The 16,073-nt window shown below is 51.8% G+C and overlaps 1 protein-coding gene across 1 annotated transcript; it reads right to left on the reverse strand.

Moving 5' to 3' along the window:
* Positions 1 to 511: 511 nt before the first annotated feature.
* Positions 512 to 9,949, reverse strand: LPCAT4 (lysophosphatidylcholine acyltransferase 4). Its single transcript, XM_032790421.2, has 13 exons — positions 9,786 to 9,949; positions 9,377 to 9,597; positions 6,294 to 6,406; positions 6,130 to 6,190; positions 5,126 to 5,184; positions 5,010 to 5,044; positions 3,954 to 4,008; positions 3,761 to 3,843; positions 2,927 to 3,052; positions 2,603 to 2,726; positions 1,999 to 2,097; positions 1,423 to 1,579; positions 512 to 929 (listed from the first exon to the last, which is right to left on the reverse strand). The coding sequence occupies exons 1-13, from the start codon at positions 9,860 to 9,862 to the stop codon at positions 790 to 792; spliced, it is 1,350 nt and encodes a 449-aa protein (XP_032646312.1). The 5' UTR covers positions 9,863 to 9,949; the 3' UTR covers positions 512 to 789.
* Positions 9,950 to 16,073: the final 6,124 nt, after the last annotated feature.

Below are 16,073 nucleotides of genomic sequence, written 5' to 3' on the forward strand. Positions count from 1 at the left end.
GAGGATGGAAATGAGGGCTCTCATTGGCCGACTCCCCCCAACTCTCAAAGTCCTGCCTCCTGGAACGTAGAAGGTGAAGTAGAGGACACTGATTGGCTTCCTGTTGAATGGGCGGTACCATTAGGAAACATGGTGCCGGGGGCAGAGCAACCTTGTAATTTACTGAGTCAATTAAAGGGATTTGGATCAATGTTTTGGCCCCAGTCCTGATCGCATGGATCCGGCTTCATCTAAGGTAGAGCTGAGAGTGGGGTCTTGCTTAGGGGGCTCCCTAGGGCTGTGTCCCTTTCCCGCCTCCTTGAGCTAGCCAGCCCCCTGCCCTGGGACTGGATCGGGATAATTACCTTAGACTGGGAAACCCCCTTGAAACTGCTGCTGAAGTTTCATGATGTGGCATGAAGGTGACCTTGAAACCACTGTATTAAATGTGAAGGCCCAGCCCCAGGCCCCTCTGACACCCTTTTTTCCAACGAAGGCCGCTCAAAACCACCTTTGCTTTAAAAGTTAGTGTGTGTGTATATATATATATATATAATATTTTCATAGAGATATAGATATTTGATATATAAAATAGCATTTGTTTACATTTTACAAAACAGAAGAAACCCAGCCCACCCGCCTCACTCCAAAAAATAAAATAAATTCCAAAATAATTAAAATAAAATAAATCCCCCTCCCCCGAAATCGGCTGTATCCTCCCCATTTCCTGTAGCCCTGAGTTGCTGGGTGTGTCCCCCGTAGCGAGTGTGCTGAGGAAGAAGTGTCACTGTATGGTGGGGAGGGCATGGTTCAGTCTGCCTTGCTCTTGGTGTGGGGGAGGCCGTTGGCGTGGGGGTTGGGGGCCCGGTGGGCGGGCACTGGGAGGCACAGGTAGGTGGTGAAGAGTGGAGCATAGTCGGGGTGGCACAGGGCAAAATCCTGGAACTGACCTGGCAGGGAGACAAGGAAGGAGAAGGTGAAATAGCCACTGGGCTGGCTCGGCCGTCCCTTGGTCAGTCCGTCTGTCTGCCCCCTCCCTCGTCCGTCTGTCTGCCCATCCGTCCTTCTGTCTGTCCATCTGTCTGCCCTCTCTTCCATCCGTCTGACTGTCCATCTGTCTGCCTTCTCGTCTGTCTGTCCGTCTTGCATGTGAAGCCTCCCTCTCTTTCTCTCTCTTCTTCCCCAAGCGTCAGTTTCTCTGTCTACCCAGCTGCCTGTTTGTCTGCTGGGCCTCCCCGTTTGTCATTCTGTGTGCTAGGCCTGCCCCCATCCAAATGCATGTCTATCTGTCTGTCTGTCTGTCTTCTGGATCCCCGCATCTGCCTGTCTGCCAGAACTCCTCCTGTCTGTCTATCTGCCGGGTTCCCCCACCCCCTGCCCTGGTCTGTCTGTTGGGTCCCCCCGCTTGTCTGCCAGGCCCTCTGTCTGTCCGGGGGTGCTCACTGATGCTCAGCGCGTGGTGGGGCTCAGCTCCGCCCAGCGCAGCGAAGAGCTCGGCTCCGTCGGCCCAGGGCGTTCCCAGCAGCAGGTGCAGGATGGCACAGAAACCCTCCCGGGGCAGGCATGGGGCCCCCAGCCCGGCCCCAACTTCGCAGAACAGCTGTGGGGAGGGGGAGAGACAATGTGAGCATGAGAGAGACCCTACACAATCCCCATGGCCCCAGTCCCCCATACTCCCCCCACAGCTCCCATATCGCCCCGCCTGTGGCCCCCAGATATACCCCACTCAAAGCCCCTATATCCCCCCACAGCCCCATTATCCTCTCACATCCCCCAGATACCCTCATCCACAGCCCCCATATCTCCCTGCAGCCCCTAGATCCCGCCAACTCCCAGATACCCTCCATATCCCCCACATATACTCCCCCATTCCACATCCTTCAAGCCAGCCTCCTCCCCCCACCCTCTATATATCCACACATACCCTCCCAGACCCAGACCCCTCCTCCCACATACTCATCCCTGCCCTATTCCTGCCAGAGCCCCTCCCCCTGCACCTCACACTCCTTGCCCCCCCACCTCGAAGGCCAGGCGTGTGAGGTCCTCGGGGCTGTGCCCCCCCTCCAGCGCCTGCAGGGCCAGCCGCACCGCCCGGGCATCCACGGCGCCCCCCATGTCCTGGTGGACAGACACATGGATGGGGGTTACCTCTGGACACAGAGTCCCACACAACCCCCTCCCCTGCCCAGGGATGCACTCCTATGCACCCTGGGGCAATCCCCTTTCCCTCCCCCATCCTGGGGCAATTTCCCACCCCCTGGGGCAATTCCCCTCCCCAACCCCTGGGGCAATTCCCCACCCCCTGAGACAATTCTCCACTCCTGTGGCAATCCCCCTCCCCTCTCCCACCCTGGGGCAATTCCCCACGCCCTGGGGCAATTCCCCTCCCTGACCCCTGGGGCAATTCACCTCCCCTCCTCCAACACTGGGGCAATTCCCCACCCTCAGGAGCAATTCCCCTCCCTGACCCCTGGGGCAATTCACCTCCCCTCTCCACCCAGGGGCAATTCCTCCCAGCCCTGATGCAATTCCCCCCAAGCCCCAGGGCAATCCCCTTCCACTCCCCGCTCCTGGGGCATTCTCCTCCCCAGCCTTCTCCCACTCCCTCTCTGCCCCCTGGTACCTGCTGGAAGTAGGCACAGAGCTCCTCAGGTGCCTCAGGGTGGGGCAGCCCCAGCCAGTGGGCGAGTTCCTGGCACCCCAGAGTCCCTGCTCCACCATCAGGCAGGGGGCCCCCTGCGACCCACCTGCAGGGGGATCCCCATGTGGGGGGGAGAGAGGTCAGAGACATGGGCGATACAGCCCTGCCCTCAATGCAGCACTGTCCCGTCTGTCCCTCCCCTACTGCCTATCCATCCTCCCCTGCTCTTATTGCCAACCCTCCCCTCCCCCACCTCCCAACCTCCCCCCACTTCCTCCTCTCTCCCTCTGTCTCCCAGCCCCTCACCTGGCCCTCCGCAGCGCCCTTTCCAGCTCCCAGAGCCGGGGCTCCAGCGCCACCCGCAGGCGCCCAACCGCCCGCACCGGCAGGGTGCCCACCAACTCGCACTCGGTGGCTGGGACGCCCAGCGCCCTGCAGGGAGACAAGAGCAGGGAGTGGTCAGATTGAGGGGTCCTCCTGATGCCGAGCACCCTATTGTGTCCCCCCGAGTGCCCCAGACCCCACTGTACCTGCTACAGTACCCCAACCCCCTGTATGCCCAACAACCCGTGTACTTTCCTTCAACCCCCCATACGTACCCCCTACATACCCCTCAGAGCACTGACCCTCCATAACCTTCTCAAAAACTCTCCACGTGGCCGTTCTGACCCCATAACCCCCCTGCCAACCCCTCCCAGGACTCCCGGACCACCTCATCTGACTACCCCTACATGGCCCCAACCCCCATATCCCCTGCCTCAACCCCATCTGAGTACCCTGATAATCCACCATCCCCCACACTGTGGCCATGTCAGTCTCCTGAAGCCCCAAATACCAACCCCCTCCATGCCCTCCCACGCCAGCCCCCTCTGTGCTCCCTTCACCTGCCTCCAGGGATCCTGTGACAACCGCTGCCCATGGCCCCCCAACACCAACTCCCTGGTACCATGTGCTCCTCCCTTGTACCCCTCACCCCATGTGCCCCAGACACCTCGGGCCCACCCCCGGCACCTCACACCAACCTCCCCTCCACCACGTTACCCCAATATCTCTTGCCAAACCCCCATGGGTGCCCCCCATCCTACCCCCCTGCAGCGACCCTAAAGGGGAGCCCAGTTGGCCCCCACGAGGGCCACTCACTGGGCCATGGCTCTCTGCACGTTGCTGGCGTAAAGGGTGGGGTTGACGCTCTCTTCGGCACTGGGCTGATAGACGGGGAGGAACTGGAAGAGATAAGGGGTTAGGGGGCAGCAGGGAGTGTGTGGGGAGCTCAGCCAAGTAGTGTTGGCCCTACTGCCCTTGCATGGCACTAGGGGGCGCTGTGCAACCTCACCTCCACTTCCACAGTGGTGCAGAGTTGCGATGCCGTCAACCAGATGACTTTGAGCCTGCGGGGGGGGGGGGGGGGGGAGGAGACACGACACTCCAAGTTAGTCGTTCAAGAGTACAGCAGGGAGACAGACAGACAGCAGGGCTTGTCCCCTCCAGCAGGGGGCAGCAGACAGACAGACAGATACACAGCAGGGCTTGTCCCCTCCAGCAGGGGGCAGCAGACAGACAGAGACCCAGCAGGGCTTGTCCCCTCCAGCAGGGGGCAGCAGACAGACAGACAGATACACAGCAGGGCTTGTCCCCTCCAGCAGGGGGCAGCAGACAGACAGAGACCCAGCAGGGCTTGTCCCCTCCAGCAGGGGGCAGCAGACAGACAGACAGATACACAGCAGGGCTTGTCCCCTCCAGCAGGGGGCAGCAGACAGACAGAGACCCAGCAGGGCTTGTCCCCTCCAGCAGGGGGCAGCAGACAGACAGACAGATACACAGCAGGGCTTGTCCCCTCCAGCAGGGGGCAGCAGACAGACAGAGACCCAGCAGGGCTTGTCCCCTCCAGCAGGGGGCAGCAGACAGACAGACAGATACACAGCAGGGCTTGTCCCCTCCAGCAGGGGGCAGCAGACAGACAGAGACACAGCAGGGCTTGTCCCCTCCAGCAGGGGGCAGCAGACAGACAGACAGATACACAGCAGGGCTTGTCCCCTCCAGCAGGGGGCAGCAGACAGACAGAGACACAGCAGGGCTTGTCCCCTCCAGCAGGGGGCAGCAGACAGACAGACAGATACACAGCAGGGCTTGTCCCCTCCAGCAGGGGGCAGCAGACAGACAGAGACACAGCAGGGCTTGTCCCCTCCAGCAGGGGGCAGCAGACAGACAGACAGATACACAGCAGGGCTTGTCCCCTCCAGCAAGGGGCAGCAGACAGACAGATACACAGCAGGGCTTGTCCCCTCCAGCAGGGGGCAGCAGACAGACAGACAGATACACAGCAGGGCTTGTCCCCTCCAGCAGGGGGCAGCAGACAGACAGAAAGACCCCTCCCCCATGCATAACTCACACTCCGGGGCCTTGCCACGCCCAAGTTGTCGAGTCCTGCCAAGAGAAGAACAGAGGCGTTGGTGTGCAGCCCGACCGCGCCATCCACCCAGCCCGTTACCCCTGCCAGACACTCACCAGGCTGTTGGGGTACCGGACAAGGATGGGCTGGATAGGAACCCCGGCAATGAAGGCACCTGGGAGAGAGAGACACAACCCATTTACACCAAGGCTTTCACTCTGGATTTACACGGGGGTGCAGAGAGGGGTATAGGCTGTTACAGTGTCACCTGCATACATGCAAGGAGTTACGCCTGGCACACAGAGAGGTTAACAGCCTTTCCGCTGAGGATCACCCTGTGGATTATTGTCGTTTTCTCTGGGTTTACACTTGGGTAACTCTTAAGTTTACACAGTGTTTACTTGAATGGTTACTCCAGATTTACACTGACAGTGGATTTTTGCAGCGTTTCCTTGGAGGGTTATTCTAAATTGACACTGAGGTTACTCTCTGCTTCTTCTAGGTTCACACATTGGGGGTTAGCCAGTGTTTACACTTAGGCTGCTCTACATTTACACTGAAGTTCACATTTCCGTTTACATAGATTGGTTCTTTAGGATTGCCCCGAGACTGGCCACATTTACACGGATGATTGCTCTGGGTATACTCTGTGCTTGAAACAGAGCAGTTACTCTCAATCCACACAGCAAGTTATTCCAGGTTTACACCAGATTTACTCTGTGCTTCAAACAGAGCTGCTGCTCTCAATCCACACAGCATGTTACTCAAAGTTTACTCCAGGTTTATTCTCTGCTTCAAATTGTGTCACTACTCTTAATCCATGCTGCAGATTACTCCAGGTTTACCCTTACCATATACAGGGGATTACATCATGTTCCACACCAACGCTTCCTCCTGCTTCTTCATACCCAGCGTGCCTGTGCTGCTCACACTGGAGTTTCCTGCAGCTCCGCCTGACCATCTCACCCCCCTAGTCTCAACCCTGCAGGGAGGAGTCTCTGGGCTCGAGAGTCATTACACCCAGGCCCTGCTTGATCAGTGGGAATGGGGGTCCCAAGGTGGGGGTCGCCCTACTCCCCCTACTCCTGTGTGAGCCAGGCTATGCTGCCGGGTCTCATACCCGGCTTAAACTTCAGTAAGGCTTTCTTGTTAGAGCAGGTCCCCTCGGGGAAGAAGAGCACCTGGGGGAGAGCAAAGGAGAGAGTGTCAGATACTCGGGGGGTGGGCTTGGTCAAGGGGAGGGGGTGGGAATTGAGGCGGAGGGGGGGAGATGACCAGTCTCACCTGTGGCCATTTTCCCTGGGATGTGGCCCGTCTCTTCACCTCCTCTACCACCTTCTTGCGGGAGGCTGGGTCGTGGCGGGAAACCAAGATGGCTTGGTTGAACCGCAGCAAGGCTGAGGGGGGCAGAGAAATGGGTGAGGGAGACAGGCCATGAGGCAGGGGACAGACCCACCACCACCTGCTGCCACTCAACTCCAATGAAGCCACCACAGGTCCTCACCCTGGGACCGCCTCCTCCACCTCCCCTCACTCCCCATCCCCTCTCCTTCCATAAGAACGGCCGTACGGGGTCAGACCAAAGGTCCATCTAGCCCAGTATCCTGTCTATCGACAGTGGCCAATGCTAGGTGACCCAGAGGGAGTGAACCTAACAGGCAATGATCAAGTGATCTCTCTCCTGCCATCCATCCTCTGACAAACAGGCTAGGGACACCATTCCTTACCTATCCTGGCTAATAGCCATTAATGAATTAACATCCATGAATTTATCCAGTTCTCTTTTAAACACTGCTATAGTCCCTCCTCTCCTCTGACCCGCTGCTATCCACGACCCCCACTTTTTCCAACCCCCCATCTCCTCCTTTCACAGCTCCTCTTCCTCCTGCCCCAAACCCATGGCGCTTTCTCCATCAGGGGAGAGACCCACCAAAATGGGGAGGATGGGACATTGTTGGACCTGGCTCTATACCTCACTGTTACCTATCAGCTCTGTGTTCTCAGGGAACCAGGGCACAGTACCCAGCCTATCTGACACAAGCACCCCCAGCCTCTGCTTAAACCAAAACCGATCAGAAGAGAGACTTACAAAATGCAATGAAAAGGCCGTGGGAGACACCCCTAAACCCCTGGGATAAGGGTGACAGGATTAAGGAAACTCCCCTGGCCTCATCTGCATCAAAGATGGGACAGGGAGGCATCTCCATTAGCTACAGAATGGAGAACAGAGACTTTAAGGCAAGAACCGCATGGAACTCCGGGACCAGAAAATCACGGAAGCACTGCGTGATGGGGGATCTCTGCTCCAGATGTCAATGAACTCATGCCTGCACACACCCAGCTCAGCAGTTATCAGACCAATTCTAGTAATGGATCCTTGATTGGTGTCCAAAATGGTGAACTGCATTGTGAGCTCCCTCCAAGGAACACCACCCAATGCCTGGAATGATCAGCTCCCATTGTCTAGGTCAGGGGTAGGCAACCTATGGCACGGGTGCCCAAGGCGGCACGCGAGCTGATTTTCAGTGGCATTCACACTGCCCAGGTCCTGGCCACCAGTCCGGGGGGGCTCTGCATTTTAATTTAATTTAATTTTAAATGGAGCTTCTTAAACATTTAAAAAACCTTATTTACTTTACATACAATAATAGTTTAGTTATACAGTATACACTTATAGAAAGAGACCTTCCCAAAACATTAAAATGTATGACTGGCACGCAAAACCTTAAATTAGAGTGAATAAATGAAGACTTGGCACAGCACTTCTGAAAGATTGCTGACCCCTGGTCTAGCCTGAACAAAACAACTGTGGTATTCTCCCTTGAGCCATCAGTTTACACATAAACAAATCTAGTGTTCTCCCTTGAACCATTGTTGTTTCTCTACAAAACCCCTACCTATGCTCAAGTAAGTGCTCTCACGCCTGGATCCAAAATCTGCATCAGTTCCATTGGGATGTCATCTTCTCCTGAGTGATCGTACTGGGGGCTCTGCCTGTCTCCAACCCTCCGGACCCTCAGTTACCACCACCACCTGGGACCCCTGATGGATTCAAGCTTCATGGAGTGGTGAGAACCCAGCTCTTTCTCTCTCTCTCTCGGTAGAGCCTTCTGACCCTGACCTGTGTGATCAGTTATCGTTTTCTAAACCTGACTTTTATAATCAAAATTAAGTTAGATTTAATATTATAACTGTTTTGTTTGTTTGGCTCCCCTATGGTTATTATCTGGCCATAAATAACTCTCATGGTTAAGCTGGTTGCTTCTCTCTCTCTCCCCCCCTTATGGGTGTTTTTTGGTCTCCTCATTTGCTTTGCAGCAACGCTCCTCGTACCTAAGCTAAAAGATCCCTGCAGCGCCCAAAAAGCCTGTGGGGTTTGCTCACCAAGTGGGTTACTACCAGAACAATGGTAATGTGAAAGTGGGGATAGGGACACGGTGAAGCTGGGACATATGAGGGTGACAGATTGAAGATGCTACTCGACCCAGCCTGCTCAGGTGTGCGCTATTCCAGTGTGGTGCCTATGATATATGAGTGTGACAGCTTGGAGGTGCTGCTCGACCCAGCCTAATGAGTCCAAGGACATATAAGGGGTCGGCTTGGGAGTGCTGATTAACCCAGGACTCTCAGAAATGCTCTGTTAGTGTGTGTGTGTGTTCATCTGATTCTGGGGCTGGAAGAACCCAGCCCTGGGGAACCGAGGTCCTGTGGGATCGCTCCACTGTGGGGGGGAACTTGCAGCAGGGAGAAGTAGAGCTCCACATGAGAACACAAGTGACACAAGCAGCACATTGACAGAAGTACAGACATCCCCCCTCCCCCCCCTGCAGAAGAGTAACCCTAATAAATGAGCATACCCCAAAGTAACGGGCAAAGCTGGTAACACCCACTTCCTGCCCCATCCCCTGTAGCTGGAGCTCCATGGACCCTGCTCCCCATTCCCCCCTATGACTGGGATGCCCCTTCTGGAAGGGTCCCGTGGGGAAACCATCCAGTGGGGAGACAATCCAATGGAAGGGCCCATATCCCCACCCCACTCTAGCATGGGCCCTTCCAGACAATGACCCCAAGGTCCCTCAATGGCATCATCCAACTGGCAGACCATGCAGTGGAAGGGCCCGCCTCCCTTCCATTCTCCTTGGGGACCATGCAATGGAAGGGCCCTCCTCCGTTCCATTCTCCATGGGGACTATGCAATGGAAGGGCCCGTCTCCCATCTCCGCCCCACCCCAGGGGTCTCTTACATCCAATGACCCCAACAGGCATCATCCAATGGGCCCTTCCATCTGATGACCCTAAAGTCCCCCACTGGCATCATCCAATGGGCAGACCATGCAATGGAATGGCCCATCCTCCCAGCCCCTTACCTCCAATGACAGGCACGTGGAGGTTCTCTGTGCGGGAGACCACCATGGGAAGGTCACACGGCAGCAAGATGATGGGGTCGAAGAAGGTGGAGTGGGGGGCGGCCACCAGGATCGGGGCCTCCAAGCGTGATGCCCGCTGCCCCCGCACCCGGATCCGCATGAAGCCGAGGAGGAAGAACATCAGGCGGCTCAGGAAGTAAACGGAGCTGTGGGAGATGGAGCTGAAACGGGAGAGATGGAGACGGTGGATATAGGGGGAGCACAGGGCTAGGACGACAGGGGGCTGCGGGTCGGGACTGAGGGGCATTGGTAGAGCTGGGGAGGGGGAGCCCAGGGCTGGGCTAGCAGGGGACTATGGGTCACGACTGAGGGGCACCAGCAGAGCTGTAGGAGGTAGGGGGTCTCTTACCTCCTCCAGTCCGTGAGCGGCTCTTTCAGCTCTTCCTCGGACCGGTGCAGCACCTGGAGCAGCGCGAAGGGCCACATGAGGAAGAGGACAACGAAGGCCAGGGCCACACGGAGCGGGGCCAGCACCGTCCCCAGTAGGTAGAACTACGAAGCAACGGGAGAGATGTCAACACCCCAACACTCACTGCCCGGGCCCCTTCGGGCAGTGTGGGTGACAGGATCCCCTCAAGTCAGCATTGTAGGGCTTATCTCCACCAGCAGCGTCCCACACTCACACACATACACACAGAGTTCACCTAGCCTGGCAGGTTTTCCTGGGCCTGGCCTCACTGAAAGGATCGCAGGCCGAGGACTCCTAATAACACAACACACAGAGCATAGTCTCCTTAGTGTGCATTGTCCTGGGGCTGACGCCCACAGGGCAGAGAAGGGGAGCCCCAGGGAGGTGTTATAGGCCCACGATGGCAGCCAAGGGCAGCTGTCAGCGGTGGCTTGGGCAGGGGTTGTGATCATGTAGCAGGGAGTTCCAAAGGCCTGCGTACGTGTAACACAGTCACAGTGATTTTGAGCCATGCTGTGTTAGCTTTGGCTACACATGCCTGTTGCTCTGTGTGTGCACACACACCATCTATGTCTTGTGCGTGTATTGCGTTATTTTCTGTTTGTGTGTGTAGGTATTTTGTGCACTGCAAATGTTTTGTGCGTGGATTGAGGATGTTTTGTGTTATTTTCTGTTTGTTTAGTTGTTGTGCATGCACATTGTGTGTTTTGTGTATGTTTTGTGTGTCATGTTATTTTCTAGTATCAGAGGGGTAGCCGTGTTAGTCGGGATCTGTAAAAGCAGCAAAGAGTCTGTAAGGTGCCACAGGACTCTTTGCTGATGTTATTTTCTGTTTGTTTCATGTTTTACATACAGTGAATGTTTTTCATTTATTGGGTTATTGTCGGTTTCTGTGTTTAGTTGTTTTGTGTACTGTGGATGTTTGTGTGTACTGTGTTATTTTCCGTTTGCATTTTTAGTGGGGATTTTTTTGGTGTACTATGGATGTTGTGGGTACACTGTGGATGTTTTGTGTTATTTTCTGTTGTCTTGTTTAATTGTTATTCTCGTGTGTTTATTGTGTATGTTTTGTGTGTACTGTGCTATTTCCTGTTTGTGCGTTTAGCTGTTTTGTCTACTGTGGATGTTTGCGTGTTTGAATATTTTATGTCATTTTGTGTTTGTTCATACACAAACAGTTTAGGTGTCTGTTGTGTATTGCGTGATTTACTATTTGTGTGTTTGTTTATCTTCTGTACTTGTTTGCATGTGTATTGTCCTCTACTGAGTGCGCAGGGACACTGTTGATCCCATTTGATCTGTGGCTATTTTGCGTTTCTTGTGGCTTTTTTGTGCGGTTTGTGTTTTGTGGTCCGTTTTCTGAAAATGATTTAATATCCGGGGCCAGATTCACCAATCTCTCTCTGTCCATTCACATCATTATTAATACATAGGCTAATTATACCAATCACAGCTCCACACAGTCCCCTGCGCAGCCAGACGCAACCCCAGTTAACAATTAATAAATGATAATACAAGAAGCTCACATTAGTACTTTGCTAATTCAGGGCCTGTACTAATCATCATAATAAATATTATAAATGTAGAAATTCTTGGCTGTCACTGGATCAACCTCCAATTCACACAAAACTTTATTAGCATTAATAATAAAACAATAGATGTCGTCAGTACAACGTACTCTGGGGTACTTGCTGTGTACAGTCAGAACTGCCTTAAACTACCTTAAATGATGGCACAGAGGGAAACTGAGGCACCAAAGGATACATTTTTAAGGGCTCCGAAATCTCATCCTTGTTCTTAACTTTATATACTTTGACTACATCTTTGCAGCACTGAGATTTCATAATTAATAATAATAGTCCATTTTTATAGAGAAACTTCATGATTTGATCTAGACAACCCTAGCGGTTGCTGAATTAAATGATTAATAATAATAATTACAACTGGAAGAATTAGGATTTGGGCGTCTCTTTGGGGAAAGTAATCTGCTTCGGTTGGGCCGAAAATGACCATTTTTTTTGTTGAGGGCTGAACGACCCATTTTGTTTATATTTTGACCATCGTTAAACACTTTTGGCTCTTTTCTAAAATAAAAATCAAATAAAAACAAGAAACTAAAATGAAAGGACATTTTGAAGCGAGACCCAGAAAATCGAAATATTGTGTTTCAAACACATCAGCATGAACTAACTTGATTTTTATTTGTTTGGTTTGTTTGCTGTAATAAACAATTTGGTCAAATTGACACGAATCCATTAAATATTCCAGTGTTATTTTTCATTGGAAAAAAGAGTCAGCTGAAAACTCAACTCTAATAATAATTAATAAACTCAGCATCATTGTGGGCAGTCCTACCTGACACAACATGAAGTAATAATGATAAATATTATGAGTTCAATTTCATCCGAATAGGAAATAGTTAATGTACTTTGACTCCAAAAGGAAATATTTTTTCAAAGGATAATTGTCCTAAATACACAAACTCCAGGATGTGACCCATTTAATCCCCGAAGATGCATAACTAATTAGCACTGAGAATAATTAGTATGATTAACTTTAAGGTTGAGTCTCTGCTCTTGATCTAAGCCAATACAAAAGGAAATAAGATTCATAATCAGGATATTGATTAGTAAAACTCCAAGGTGTAGGCTGTTCAGTTTGTCTGCAAAATGAACAAATTAATATGCTAATACCTCAATATATACATGAAGATATGATGATCTCATAGAACTGAAAGGGACTCTGAAAGGTCATTGAGTCCAGCCCCCTGCCTTCACTAGCAGAACTATATACTGATTTTGCCCAAGATCCCTAAGCGGCCCCCTCAAGGATTGAATTCACAGCCCTGGATTTAGCAGGCCAAGGCTCAAACCACTGAGCTAACCCTTGCCCTCAATAATAATGATAATAATATTCAAAGTTAAATAGTTATTAACACTAGAGGATTCTCAGAATAGGAGACAGTCTATGCCAGCTAATGGCAAATGGAAATTATATTAATATTAAGGCCAATAATTATGACTAGAGACACTCCAGGATTTGCCGTATTCAAACTCAGCAGACGCAAAAGTAAATGGTTAATTCTGCCTGCACCTACGCACGAGCTGAACGTTACTAGCAGCCCTAAAAGTGAGCCCGTGGCCAAGTGTTTGCAGCCTGGCAGTGGAACTGAACACTGGTAATAGTAACGATAAATCATTGTATTCCAGAAAGTGGGTGGCCCACGCCTGTCAACAGGACGAGGCATCCTAGCACACAGCTGGGAGATGGGTTAGGGAGAGGTTAAGAACTCTGGGGCGATTTCACCCGGTCAACTTCCTCAACTCCCGCAGATGCTACACAAATGAATAATACTCAGTAACGCCCCAACCCTCCCTCTCTGTCATTAACAGCAGCCCGGTGAGACATGCCAGGCCAGCTGAAGCCCAATGGCAATAATAAGAATATTAAGGTTAACAATGACTAATGCAGAGACCTGAGTCATTGGATAAGGACCATTGACTCTGAGCTCACTGGAGCAGAGATCGTCCATGACCAGGGCTATTAGGCGCTACCGTAATGCACCTAATAAATAACGTACAGTGCCTGGTGTCCTGGGCCACAACTGGGGTTCCTAGATGCCACCATGATACACCTAATAAATAACGTACAGTGCCTGGCGTTCTGGGCCACAATTGGGGTTCCTAGATGCCACCATGATACACCTAATAAATAACGTACAGTGCCTGGCGTTCTGGGCCACAATTGGGGTTCCTAGATGCCACCATGATACACCTAATAAATAACGTACAGTGCCTGGCGTTCTGGGCCACAACTAGGGTTCCTAGATGCCACCATGATACACCTAATAAATAACGTACAGTGCCTGGCGTCCTGGGCCACAACTGGGGTTCCTAGATGCCACCATGATTCACCTAATAAATAACGTACAGTGCCTGGCGTCCTGGGCCACAAATGGGGTTCCTAGGTGTTATGTGATACACCTAATAAATAATATACGGTGCCTGGCGTCCTGGGCCATGACAGGGGTTTTTAGGTGCTACCGTAATCCACCTAATAAAAATGTACAGCACCTGGCGTCCTGGGCCGCGTCTTGGGTTCCTAGGTGCTACTGTAATGCACCTAATAAATAACGTACGGTGCCTGCATCCTGGACCACGACTGGGATGTCTAACTACTACCATAAAACACCTAATAAATAACATACGAAGTCTAACACAATGAGGTACTGGGCCATGAATGGGATGCCTAGTCGCTACCATAATACACCTAATAAAAAATCTACAGCACCTAGTGTAATGAAGTCTTGATCCATGACTGGGATTTCTAGGTGCTACCGTAATGAACCTAATAAACAATGTACAGAGTCTGACACAATAGAGTCCTGGGCCATGACTGGATCTGATAGTGCAACCATAACACAGCTAATAAATAATAATTGATGTCATCCCAAGAGATGCAAACCAAATGAATAATCATCAATCTTACCAGGGCAGATGTCAGATGATGTCAAATGAAACAGCAATATGAATAAGAGAAATAATGACTATTAATAGGGATTTTACAGTGGGATCCTAGATGACCCCAAATGGAAATAATTGGCATATGAAGGCTAATTCATCATTAAAAGGGGATGTCTAGGATCTGACTTAGCTCCTGTGGGTACTAAATCCAGGATTAGCCCTCAGTATTATCTGAGCAGAGTTTTGCTACCCATGTCTGCAAAAAATGAACTAATAGTATGAATATTAACCCTATTTATTAATAGTAGGAATTTCCCAGCTAATGGCAAATGGAAATAATCTGTTTATTAGGGCTATGAACAGGGAAACTCTATAATTTCTTAATATGGAAACTCTAGGATTTGACTTGCTCCCAATGGCTACAAATTAAAGGAGTGATACAATTAATGACTGTATTAATCTCTACAATTAATAGAGATTTTTGGCTGTCATTCACAGCTAGTATCCTGGGAATCCTGGAAAGATTGAAACTGTTTGCTTCAAAGCTTTCAAAATGAATACATTTGGTTTTTTTTATTTATTTCTGAAATATTTTTTCTGGAATAATATTAATATGTTGCTCATAATAATCTATGGTTATTGCTAATAGAGATTCTCTGGAATGGGAACCGGCTACTCCCAGCAGATATAAACCAGGCTCCCATAGCACCTAAACCCCTTAAACCCCATAGTAACACTCGCAGACCTGTATATTAAGGCTACTAATTAGGAATTCACCATTCCTCCTATGTGCTCCTCTACATCCTCCTGAAGGACCCCCCCTCAAGTTCTGACCTGTAGTAACCCTGGAACAGAGGACCTGTTAGGGCAGAGCAAGCCCTCTCCAGCAGGGGAAGGCAGGGGGTACTACAAGGGGGGCTGTGAGGGGGGACAGAGGGAGGATATGGGGAGCTGGAAGGTGGAAGTGGAGAGTCTGAGCATGGAGCTAAGATTGATAGATACAAAGGGTGTACAGTGATAGATAGATAGAGAGGTTGTATGGGGATAGATAGATAGATAGATAGATAGATAGATAGATAGATAGATAGATGGGGTGTATGGAGATAGATAGATAGATAGATATGAAGGCAGACAGAGGGGGATGGCTGGATTAATATGAAATAATACAATAATAGTGACAGTAAAATAATCAGGTAAACTCAGCTGGTCCAGACCAGTCCCTGGACCCCAGTGTAGGGACGGCCCATTGACACACACACACACACACACACACACTGCGGACACTGGGCGACACTAGGCCTCTAAGCCAAAGATGCCAAACCCTCCAGCAGAACTGACACCTAAAAATCCCGATGCCATATACGGGGCTATTGTACAGCCTGTGGGAACCTGCTCCCAGCGCTGGGCCCCGGGGGGCTGTGGGTCAGGAGTGAGGGGCACGGGCAGGGCTGGGGGCTGCCCTGGGTAGAGTCTCTAGAGAAACAGGATGTAGGTAAACAAGGGGAAAACGAAAGAGAAAGGGAAATCGAAGCGGATGCCCCGCTCCTCCCACCCTGCGCTGGGCCCGGCTCCCCCCAGCGCAGCCTGGGCTAAAAACCAGCCAGGGAGGCTGCCGCAGCCGCACCCCCGAGCCGCAGTGGGGTGGGGAGACCCCAGCGCATTGCAGGGGAGGGGGCTGCCAGCAGCCGGTGCCCGCCAGACACCGCAACCCCCCCCCCCCCCCCTGGCTTCCCCCCAACACACCCCCCCCCCCCCACACCCCAGG

Source organism: Chelonoidis abingdonii, chromosome 14 (assembly GCF_003597395.2).
Source record: "Chelonoidis abingdonii isolate Lonesome George chromosome 14, CheloAbing_2.0, whole genome shotgun sequence".
Classification (NCBI taxonomy): domain Eukaryota; kingdom Metazoa; phylum Chordata; order Testudines; family Testudinidae; genus Chelonoidis; species Chelonoidis abingdonii.